Source organism: Ascaphus truei, chromosome 4 (assembly GCF_040206685.1).
Source record: "Ascaphus truei isolate aAscTru1 chromosome 4, aAscTru1.hap1, whole genome shotgun sequence".
In the NCBI taxonomy this organism is placed as follows: Eukaryota; Metazoa; Chordata; class Amphibia; order Anura; family Ascaphidae; genus Ascaphus; species Ascaphus truei.
Genome location: NC_134486.1, coordinates 234,676,944 through 234,689,085, shown reverse-complemented (window position 1 = coordinate 234,689,085; position 12,142 = coordinate 234,676,944). Strand labels below are relative to the sequence as shown.

General features: G+C 42.0%; 1 protein-coding gene across 6 annotated transcripts in view; it reads right to left on the bottom strand.

Annotated features, from left to right (window-relative positions):
* Positions 1 to 11,636: 11,636 nt before the first annotated feature.
* ERMARD (ER membrane associated RNA degradation) overlaps positions 11,637 to 12,142 on the bottom strand; it is a 93,068-nt gene continuing 92,562 nt past the window's right edge. For 5 of the 6 annotated variants that reach the window (XM_075597036.1, XM_075597030.1, XM_075597032.1 and 2 more), the window contains one exon: positions 11,638 to 11,919. In XM_075597036.1, the coding sequence (XP_075453151.1) occupies positions 11,751 to 11,919 (169 nt within the window). In that variant the 3' untranslated portion in view covers positions 11,638 to 11,750. Of the gene's footprint in view, positions 11,920 to 12,142 lie in introns of all 6 variants that reach the window. The other variant, XM_075597035.1, reaches the window with a different exon arrangement.

Below are 12,142 nucleotides of genomic sequence, written 5' to 3'. Positions count from 1 at the left end.
GTTCCAGAACTTTTCAGGCTTAGTCCTGGTCATCTAAAAGTCTTTGTAAAGACTTTGTTTTCTGTGCTATTGCAACTACGAAAGGTTAGTTTTGTATCCCAGACCCCCAGTAAGTGTGTTTCCTCTTGTTTATTGTAATTCAATGTGTGTACGTCTGTTTCAATTTAATAAATTACAATTTGTTTTACTTCTTGGTTTTGCTCAGTGATATGATCCTGGTATAAAGGTGTAAATTCCTGGTCTGCCATGACAACCGCCCCATACACTGAACACACCCCTCCTATATTACTACTACCCCACATACACTGACACACCCTTTCAATACTAACACCACCCCCATACACTTACACACCACTTTCTATACCAACACACTTTCTCTATACCAACATAACCCCTCCTATACACAACACTGCCCCGGATACACTCCCTACTACAGGGGTGCGCAAACTTTTCCCCCCTGCTCCACTCCTGCCTGCTCTCCTCCCCTGTTTGCACCCCCTCCTAACCTTGTCTTCGGCGTCAAATGACGCCGTGGGGTCACGCGTTGCCATGGCAACGTGCCGTCACGTGACCCTGCTCCGTCATTTGGCACCGCGTTGGCGCATCACCAAAGACAAGGTAAGGGAAGTTGCAGAGGCCTCACGCGATCGCCGGCAAATCTTGCGCCCCTCAGTTTGCCCACCCCTGCCCTACTACACAGCACAATATAGGTTTAACTCAATGGCTATATGTCTTTTTTCAACCTCATCTACTATGTAACACTGCCCCACATACACAACACAGGCCTGCCTACACCAACACACCCCGAACTACACAACACCACCTTGCATATACTAACACACACCCTATTACACATCACCAGCCCACATGCACCAACAGAGCCCCTACTACACAACACTAGTCCACCTACACTCTCACCAGGCCCACCCCTTACTACACAACACAGGCCCGCCTACACCAACACACCCCAAACTACACAACACCGCCCTGCATACACGACACACACCCTATTACACAACACCAGCCCGTATACACTGACACAGTCCCTACTACACAACAGTGCCCCGCATACACTAACACCGCCCACATACATTGATACACACCCTGCTATACCCACACACCTGCTACTACACAACACCACCCGGATACAACATAGTTCCACATACACCAACGCCGCCCCAGATATACCCCAGAGATACCCCAGATATACCCCCCGGCCCCTACTACCCAACAACACCCTGAATACACCCCCTACTGCACAACACCACCCCGCATGCACCAGCTCCACCCTGGATACACAACACCGCTTGCATGCCGTGACACACACCCTGCTACAGGACACCGCCCCGGATACACCCCCTGCTATACCAGCACCTTTCATAAACAGGCAGAAATGCATTCATTAGGTACAGGACCTACAAGAGCGGTACTGTACATGTTACATAGGCACAGCTGGAAAATTCGCTTTAGAGTGGGGTGGCCACTTCCTTTAGAGTCGTGTTTTTTTGTTTTTTTTAATATTCTTTTTATTTAACGTTTTTAATAAAGAAAAAAGGTACATAAAGAAAAAGGAGGGAACATAAAAGTCTGAAGTCACCTGGTCAGTTAATAAATGTTTCTAAAATAAGTCACATTAAATTGTATTAAGTGCCTTGCATATTACACTTGTAATTTAACTTACAATAAATAATAGACAAGCAAAGAAAGTGTCAGTTGTCTCTTCAATTAGAAGGGCAGCTGTAGATCAGAGGTTTTATTAAAGGGTAAATAGGTATAAGACTATAATATTTAATAGACAGATAAACAGACAGTTTCAACAGTGTTGCCTATTACAAAGTGTTGGCCTGAAATAAAGGATAAGACCATTTTGGGAGTTGAACTACAGGGAACAAATTCGGCAGAATGTATGATACCTGCTAGGAAGATAGCAAGATACTCAATTGAGAACACTTCAGATTTAGGATGTAAGAGCATAAATCAAAGTCCAAAGTGTCCGTTCAGTCTATTTTCATCTGAAAATCCCTATTGACATAAATTGAATGGCCACTTCAGACGTTATTGAATTACCACCACATTTATCCCATATAGGGATTATTTTAGGGCAAATCCACCATAGGTGTATTTAAAAGCCAGGCGCTTGCATCCCCTCCAACATACCATAGGCACATCAGGACTGTATCTATGCAAACGTAGGGGCAGGGCCAGACTTTGTACTTTTTAGGCCCTAAACTATGTCAAATTTAAGAGGCCTCAAAAATTAGAAATAGATTTATTATTCTGACTGAAGGGACCATTGGAAATATAAACAGGAAACTAAAATAAATGTAAGCATTATGATAGCATTGTTATATACAAAGATGGTGGTGTAAAACTAAAATGAACAGTATTTGCATATCACATTAATTTTAATATTAAAACATTTTCTTTCATGGTTTTTGGAGTGCAAAATCATTATGATGTCTTCAAACGATAAGCTATGAAGTTTGTCAGTCTGGATGCACATGATTCTTAGGGTCATATTTGAATGAAAATGTCCATATTTATAGAGAATCTTCTTTATCCCATATCTTCTTTATTTATCATCCGATTTAAAAACTTGAAATGCATTATTTTTTTTCTATTTTTGACGCCCCTTATATTGTGAGGCCCTAAGCTTTAGCTTAGTTAGCTTAGTATATACTATATCAGATGCCGCCGAGCGGAACCACGATCCGGTGACGTCACCCTCACGCTGCCGCCGAGCTGCATCTGATCATGCAGGAGAGACAGGAGAGGAGAGAAGCAGAGGAGACAGGGAGGCGTGGCCGTGAGCGGTTCGCCCTCATTGGCTGTACCGCTCACGTGACTGGCCCATCGCCTGCCCAAGCAAAATCCTCTGTCTCCTCTCCAGTCTGCCGCCCTGCAGCTCCAGGCGGCGCGCACGTCACTGATGGTATGATCAGCTACATAGGATTTTGGTTGGTGTGTTTTGGTATAATCATGGCCTTAGGCGTAAGTCCGGCACAGTGTAGGGGGGTTAGATGCCACCTATGTAATAGTTTCAAAGCATTGTACTGTATTTTACAGTGGTACAGACCAAAATCTTTGATATATATTTATGTAGCCCTCAGACCCCCCCCCCCCCCCGGTCGCAGATCGGACCCCCTGAGGTGTACTAAGGTCTGGCTACGTGTCTTGGTGTGGTGCATACCTGCTGGCAATAGGAGGGCCAGAGTCTCCCGCGATGGTGTGGGGAGGACAGGAACAGGTTACTGGTGTTCATTCCTTCATCCTTTCTCAGTGGTGCAACGCCTCCATCTCTGTGAAGCCCCAGGGATATGGGGTGGAACCCTTACAGAGAACTTCCCACACAGGGATGAGATTCCAGTCTCAGTCAGTTGTTATAAAAGTAGCAGCAGCTCTCTTTATTATCACAGCACAGAGTAGCAGTAACCACAGCAACATGCTGTCAATCAGGTACAGTGTCTTCTCTCCCTCCAGACTGCACACCCTCAGGATGGTGTCTGGGTACTCACTGTGTCCCTACCACCACCCCAAGCCGCGGGCGCTCAGAGTGGGGCTAGCTCTTCCCTCACCCCCTAGGCAGGGTGAGAGGCACTGGTCCACCTATAGCTAACTAGGCCCTACTCCTCAGGAACCTAGCTAGCTCACACACTCTTTAACTGCTCAGCACTGAACCCAGGACAGAACTACTTGTCACTGACAAGAACAGGCAACTCTAAATAGATACAGCCCTCCCCTTCATGACATCAGCAGGTACCGCCCCTGTGTCTATGCCTTCCACACAGGGTCAGGTGACCTACTTCCACCACTCAGAGCAGGGCTTGATGTGGGGGAAACCCATGTTAACTACTGGCAGCCTGCCCTTAGCGGACTTATACCAGTAGGAGGATAGACATATAGCCCTATTTCTTACCAGGGCTACATTTACATATGGCAGCTCAATGCTCTGTTTTTAATTGTATGTCAATCAAGCGAATTGATAGCTAGCTTTATATAATACTATCAGTTTTTTTACACACCTGGATGATGCCGTTTCAGTGCGCGGAAACCGGTCAGTGCTGTTTTTAAAATGTATTTATTTATAAAAATGTTTTAACCGGAAGTAATACATTGAGCATAGAGTTATGATGACAAATACATGGTTACAAATACATAGTTACATTAAGTAAACAAGGTTATACATTATATACAAGACATTGCATGCACAGTTAAAGATAATATATGTTATGGGCGCATGTAACAGTTACAGGCCAGATTAAAATGTGACAGCTTTAGTTTTGAAAGAACTTAGACTGGTGGTGGAGAATCTCTTTGTTCCAGTAGTGGGGTGCATGGTAAGAGAAGAAGAGAAGAATAACATCTTTTGTTTGAATGTTTTTCTTCATCTATGGTCATTTTTTTTATTTTTTTACTTTGTACTTGTATTATGGTAAGTCCAGACTTTCAAAAGGTACATAAAACAAAGTCCAAGGGAAGATACTGTATGGAGGGGACAGGGATATAAGAAAAAACAAAAAAACAAAAATTTAGAGGAGGGGCAGGGTTACATCACATCAGCATCTAGTCCCGGGCCTTGGGAAATCTGTCTGCGGCCCTGCTAGGGAATCACGATTTATTCCCAAACTCAGAACGTGTTATGGTAATCAGAGTGAGAGACTGGATCGAATTCTCTTCCCCCTACCTTGTCCAACAAGCAATCCCAAATGTGTCTAAATGTATGCATGGAATCGTTAAGGTAAGCAGTTATCTTCTCGTAGGGAAGTGTTTGCCAAATGTTATTAAGTATCTTATTGAGGTATGGGGTTGGGCCTTTCCAGGAGGCTGCGATGGAGCACCTGCTGGCTGCCAGAATATGTGAGATGTTTGCGGCCATTATACAGTATGTAATGTTATGGGGTACAAACAAAAAGTATTACAGCGCAAACTGGATGGTGAAATATTAAGTGAATAAAAACAGTGCACATAAAATTGGAAAACCAAGATTGACAATGGTCTCACAACTCAAATTCTTCCATGGGGAGATGCGCTGGGTATATACAGTAGATATACTCTCCTCCACAGCAAGCCTCATGCGAAGAAAAAGCAAAACCGCATAGTGTAATATGTTTTACTCAAAAGACTGCCAACACAGAGGGGAAAGGACATAAACTCACACATTCCCTGCTGGTAACAGACAGTGAGTGATTTTTGGCACACTCTAATCAACCCCGGTCACATCCTCAGCTCCAAACACCGCGCGCACAGATTCCCTGGTTCTTCACTTCCGCATTGGAATAGCGGAACCCTGGGACAGCTGCAGGTACGGTGGCCTCTGAGTGTGAATTCCCAACGCATTTCGCTCGTTTACAGCTTCCTCAGAGGTTCTGTCCAGCTCCCATAGTTCCCAAGTATATATAAACGTCCTTAACAAGGTGGGCTGCCCCAACCTAATCAAACTAAAAGGTACAATGTCCATCAAAGGCTATTGCAAAATCTATGAGGCATTCAATTATCTTAAATAGTTACAAGTGTGTGGAAATATAAAGTGAATATTAACAGAATTTATATAATGAAAATCCTTTTACCATTTATACAAATAATCATAGGCAAATAGTCAATTAAAAGCACACATATGTTTTAGAACTACACACAATAAATGTAATAACAATCAACTACTTAAATACATTAAATATCATAATAGTAACAACCATTGGTGGACCAACTAGAATAGAAATTAAGAAGCATTAAACACAAATCAAATATAACAAAAACATATCCTATGTAGTCCTACAAATTTCAATTATATTGACTAGACACAATAAAAGTGTTAGTTGAAATGTGCCAATAATACAGGTCAAATTAAATGGAATTCAAGTAGGAATTTAATTAAATCTGAGTAAATATACAGATTAATAATAAGAGTTCAAAGTTCAAAATTAAAACTGTGAAACATTTAATTGTTGAGAGAGAACCAATAATTAAAAATATATAATTGTATACAAATATAAATAATTTAAAATATGTCTGTGTATGTCTGTATAATTAAAAATATGGTTATGGGGTGGCAAGTTCAAAAGTGTCAACCAGGGATCATCTCTAATTGTTGTTTCCAGAATCCTGTTTATGAGATTGAAGTCCACCGACCAGAGAGTGGTAACTAAAGGGCAGTTCTACCAAATGTGCAGCATTGTCCCCCTCTGACCACAACCCCAAAAACAAGTGGGGGGAAGTGAGTTTGAATGTCTTATTCAGCCTTTCGTCTGGCGTCAAGTACCAGCGGGACAGAACTTTATAGCTATTTTATTTAGTGGCTGAGTTGATGAAAACTAATGCCACTGCTTTACAAATCTCTTTCCAATCTGAAGGTTCAGAGGGTTCCCCCAAATCACATTCCCACCTTTAATTGTAGTTCGAATCTTTTTCATGGCATACATTAGTGGGGGAAAAGGCATTGATATATAGTGGAGATAGTCCTTTAGCAGCGGTGAAGGCAAACATATTTCCTCAAAGGGAGTATTGTTACTGGATAGGTTGTTAGCAAAGTGTAATAGGATAAAGTGCCTAATCTGCACGTATCGGAAGAGTTCCGAATTGGGGATCTGATCTATCTCTTTAAGGTGCATGTAAGGTTTCATTTTGGAAATAATAAGGAGGTCTCTGACCCTTGGAAATTCCCTTATGGTCCACCAACTAAAGTTACCAATCTCACAACCTGGTTTAAAAAGCAGGTTATGAAATAATGGTAGCATGTTGGAATTAGGGGTTGTCAGATCTTTACTCAGGCCACCTTGTCCCATAGAGTAGCGATTGGTGGGATGAAGGGAGAAGTCTATCAAATAATTCTCTGTGGTGTCTGGAGACCCAGAGCAGGGCGCAGATCGACTGTGGTTTTGGGTAAGCATTCCCAATCTCAACCCATCTGATTAAATTGGGGTGAATATGACAATATTAATTCTGCCATCCGAGCCGCCTAGTGATAGGTATTAATGTTTGGAATCGCTAGACCTCCTTCTAATTTAGGTCTCATTAAGACATTAAGGCTTATTTGGGGTTTCTTTTTGTTCCAAATGAATCGTGTTATGTGTTTCTGTAGATCTTCAATGTCTCCTGGATTGACTGGTATTGGGAGGGCCCTGTATAAGTAAAGGATCTTGGGTAGAAGGGTCATTTTAACTGCAGCTATTCTTCCCAACTAGGAGATCTAGTACCTAGACCATGTTTACAGGTCTTTTTTTCAGGGTCTTATACATATAGGAGAAGTTGGCCTGGTAAAGGGAGTGAAACGCCTTTGTAATTTTGACCCCGGTCTACCGTGTGGTCATTTTTTAAGCATTCATTCTTATCTCATAACTGAAGGAATCACCTTACTCCCAGGTAGAAAGATGTGATGTCCCGTGATAATAATAGAAGACCCCAGGATTTATCTTAAGAAAAATCCTTGGAAGATACTGTGTCTGTTCTTATTATGTTTATACCTGCATATACCGTAGTGCCTGTTGAATTAAATTAAATATTAAACATTAAATAGTAAGCTCCTCTGCTAATTATATGTAGGCAGCGGTTAATCAACAGATTAAAGCAGCATTCCATGTTAAGAAAAATAAATGTTTTCCCTCTAGGTGGTAATAAGGGGGTCTCCGTGAAGAACCGGTAGCACCTACGGAGGTAAGAATCTCTGGAACCAGAGCTAAAATTAACACAGTTTAACTCCGAGGCACCACTGCTTCCCACGTATAAGGGAAAAAAGAATCGAAACCCCCTAAGTAGCCTTTGCTGAAATCAGCTATTCCACCAAAGAGATCCTGCAAATAACAAAGTTATTATGAAGAGCATAAATATTTACTAGTGTGTAGTAAACACCGGACATTTAGTCCTTCACACATACATGTGCCCTCCTTGTCAGTTTTGTTTTCTTCAGGGGAGAAGGACATTTCTGTTAATTAGGATTGAGACATATTTTCTATAATAAGGGGCTAAGAAAACATATGAAAAGAACATGTTTGAAATATTTAAGATATCTTTTTTATTTTAGATGGGTCTCCTGTAGAAAAGTAATATCACCTTTGCTGTTTTTACATTCAGTTAGAGAGAACTTGCTCTATCAGGGGGTATGTAATCCGTTAACATTAAGTGAGACTAACTTAAGATCCATGGTACTGTATGTAGTAACGTTGTATGTTAATTAGAGTGTCCACATTCCAAAATAGAGTTTTGAGTTTCTCCCGTAGTCCATTTCTGTGCTCATAAATCTTAGAGAAGGAGAAAAACTGGAAGAGCACTACTGTAGGTATCAAAAAAGTAGAATGGAGGGTGCGTATCCCATAAAAAGATTATTTATTGGTCATGGAAAAACAGGGCAATGGAGAGCCCTACCAACGTTTCACAGAAAGCGCTTTCTCAAGGTATACATATCACAACTTTATTAACATATATATATAGTCACAAAATGACATAACCAGCCAATACTCACAGCTCACATGTGATCCACCCACTTTGATTGCTAATGGTCTTCTGATGTGTATACATCTAATCAGTATATTCAGACACAGAGACGACAGTGACTAACTCCGCCCCCAACTACCAATCCGGAGACATGCGTGGTCTAACAACCCCCAGTAGTACGCGCTTGCACAATAACCAACTGAGGGAGAGTCCTCAATGTCAATGGAGGCCGTGGTGCGTGGGGAGAGTGCGTCATCAAATGGCCCTGACTGTATACCTCACTAGGGCTCTAAGTGCGCGCGCAACTCTGCTCTGCAAGACACTAGTCCCTCCCCGCAGTCAGGTGGATCGCATGTGAGCTGTGAGTATTGGCTGGTTATGTCATTTTGTGTATATATATATATATATGTTAATAAAGTTGTGATATGTATACCTTGAGAAAGTGCTTTCTGTGAAGCGTGAAACGTTGGTAGGGCTCTCCATTGCCCTGTTTTTCCATGACCAATAAATAATCTTTTGATGGGATACGCACCCTCCATTCTACTTTTTTGATACCTACAGTAGTGCTCTTCCAGTTTTTCTCCTTCTCTACTAGTCTACCCCTCGGACGGAAGCACACCTGGGGACCCCTCACCTTTGGATCATATGAACTATGCAGCACTCAGAGTGGGTCAATCGCTTGCTACATGTTTTCCTGTTCAGGACTTTATTTAGACAATTGGTACATTATAGGGTGTTATTATGCTCAATCTTCCTGGTGTTATTGTTAACAACAGTGTCACTTATTAGTGAGCTTACCATCCGGGACGGCAACCCAGTACCTGTCTTCTATCAAGTTTATGTTTGGGGGTCCCCCCTACAAGTATCTGGTTATTCATTCATTTATCCTACTGTTGGGGTCTTTAGCAATACGCAGACACATGGTCTGTTCATAAATCTTAGCCTTGTGTTTGGTTGCCTCTCACATGTCTGGGCTCCTGTTTGATATTTCTTACCGGTCTCTCCAACCCCGGAACCATTCTTTGGGATTACATTTTTGTATATCCTAAACGTTACGGAGGTTTTACTACAGGGTGTTAAGGGAAGTACCTCTGACCCACCTGGTCTTTGGGAAGAGGCCAGAAGAAGGGGTTCACCCCCCCAAAAAAACATTGCCCCCCCTTACTTTTTCCCTCTTACCTTTCCCCTTGCCCCTTCTCTATCCATGTATTTGACGGTTGTCCTCTGTTGCAAGCACTTTTCTTATATTTAAATATCGTTTGGTATAATAAACTCATTATCTGTGTACTTCATGGGTGACCTGTATTTTGTATGTTGCACGCACATTTTCTATATAGTAAATATCGTTTAGTATATCCATATGTCCCTTTGTTTTTTTTTGAGTGCTTGGAAGCCATGTGGTTGATAATTACACAAACTTTGTAACAATACTTTTGCAAAATGGTGTCGCTTTTTAATTTCTGTCGTCCCTTTCCGGTCATCCTATAACTACCTGCAAATGAGGCTACTGAGACTAAGGGAGTCTACTTACTAAAGCAGTGGTTTTTAATCTTTTTTTTTAAAGAACCCTGTAATTATATTGTGAAATTCTGCATAATTTCATGAAATTCTCTCTAATAGCGCGTCTGAGATCAGATGCATTATAAGGAACCCCAACCCTCTCTAATAGCGCGTCTGAGATCAGATGCATTGTAAAAAACCCTAACCCTCTGTAATAGTGCGTCTGAGATTAAATTAATTGCAAGGAACCCCAATCCTCTCTAATAGCGCATCCGAGATCAGATGCATTGTAAGGAACCCAAACCCTCTCTAATAGCACGTCCGAGATCAGATGCATTGTAAGGAACCCCAACCCTCTCTAATAGCGAGCCTAAGATCGGATGCATTGTTAGGAACCCCACCCCTCTACTAGCGCATCTGAGATCAGATGCATTGTAAGGAACCTGTTGCAGGGTACATGCAACTACACACGCAGGGTTTTCTTGATAAGGCTTATTTATTTAGCCTTAAATTATACAGCACACAAAACAAAAATAGCTTTTCTTCAGCAGACAAAACAAAATTCCTTGTCTTCAGGATGGCAAACAAAATAGCTTCGCTTCAGCTTAGTAAACACAACAGTCCATATAACATGTACTTTGCAAAACAGACCTTAAATCAAGCTGTTCTCTCTCCAGAGTTTCAGGGGATTTCCCTGCTTCAGACAGCATACAAAAAACAGACCTTTTATCAGTAATCTCCTCTCTCCTGAACAGATAGGCATAGAACCCAAACATTCTCTAATAGCATGTCAGAGATCAGATGCATTGTAAGGAACCCAAACCCTCTCTAATAGTGCGTCTGAGATCAAATTCATTGCAAGGAACCCCAACCCTCTCTAATAGTGCGTCCGAGATCAGATGCATTATACATTTTTCTGCATTTGGTACAATTTTCCAATTACCTGAAAATTGCAGGTAACCCTTTAGGGATGCCTGGGCAACCCAAGGGCTCCTAACAACCCATTGGAAAACACTGTACGAAAGTCTCCCATGGGTAGTGCAAAAAACAGTGCAATAGAGGGGCAAAACCAGTGCAAAAAGCATCACCATATTTATCAGAGAAAATAAATCCTAGTAAACAGTTAGAATTTTTCCTTTGATAAATCTGGTGCAATTCTTCTGCACTGGCTTTCACCCAGGATATGCACTCACTGATAACTTCTGGAGCAAATGGTTTGAGCAACTGAAAATCAATCAAAGCTATTAATTAGATTGTAAGCTCTTCGGAGCAGGGACTCCCTTTCCTAAATGTTACTTTTATGTCTGAGCACTTTTTCCCTTTGTGTTATTTATATCTTATTTATATGGTTGTAACTATTACTGCTGTGAAGCGCTATGTACTGCTGCGGCCGAGTTTATTCGAGCATTTGCCCGTTCTCGGCCGCAGCAATAACCTGGCGCGCGCCAGAGGGTGCCGGGCGCACGCCGAAGACACGGAGGAGCGCCCTCCGATCGGGGCTTTCTCCCTCCCGCTGCCGGGTCTGCCGGGTCCCCCGGAACCCCCTGCCGCCGTCCCCCACATCGCGGGACACCAGGGCTCCCTCTGGGAGCCCTGGACGCGCGTGCAGGGGGCGCAGGCACCCGATGACGCGTGACCGCGCGTCATCGCCGAGGGAGTGCGGCTAGCATGCCGGGGCATCCCCAGGCTTGCGGAGCTAGCCGCACTCAAATAAAATGTGCCGCCTCTGTACATTAATGGCGCTATATAAATAAAGACATTCATTCATTATTAACATTACCTTTTTTTTAATAACAAGAATAATCACTCAAGATCCACTTCAGCTTTTACGGGTGGCTATCCTTTATTATATGTGAAGATTTGTGTTTCTCATAAAAAAGTCTTATTTTTAAGAGAATTCTTCTGGTCAGTTCAATGCTTTCATCCCATCTGTTCTTTTCTAGACTTGTGTATATTGCCAGATTTTCTGTATATTGCAGAACTAATTTTATATGCCTGTAGGAGTGAGAGAAAAAAAACCTATTATAAACTTTACAAAGGAAACGGCATAGACAATGTTGGATCTCTAAACAACCTGATGATTCTTGGTAAGAAAAGTGAACTTGTCTTTGAGAGCTGTAACAGCTGATCATTTTTATTCTGAGTGTCACCAACCCCTCATCCCAACGAGGGGAGAAAGCTTTATAAATACCACCTTATGAATGTATGTATATATGTA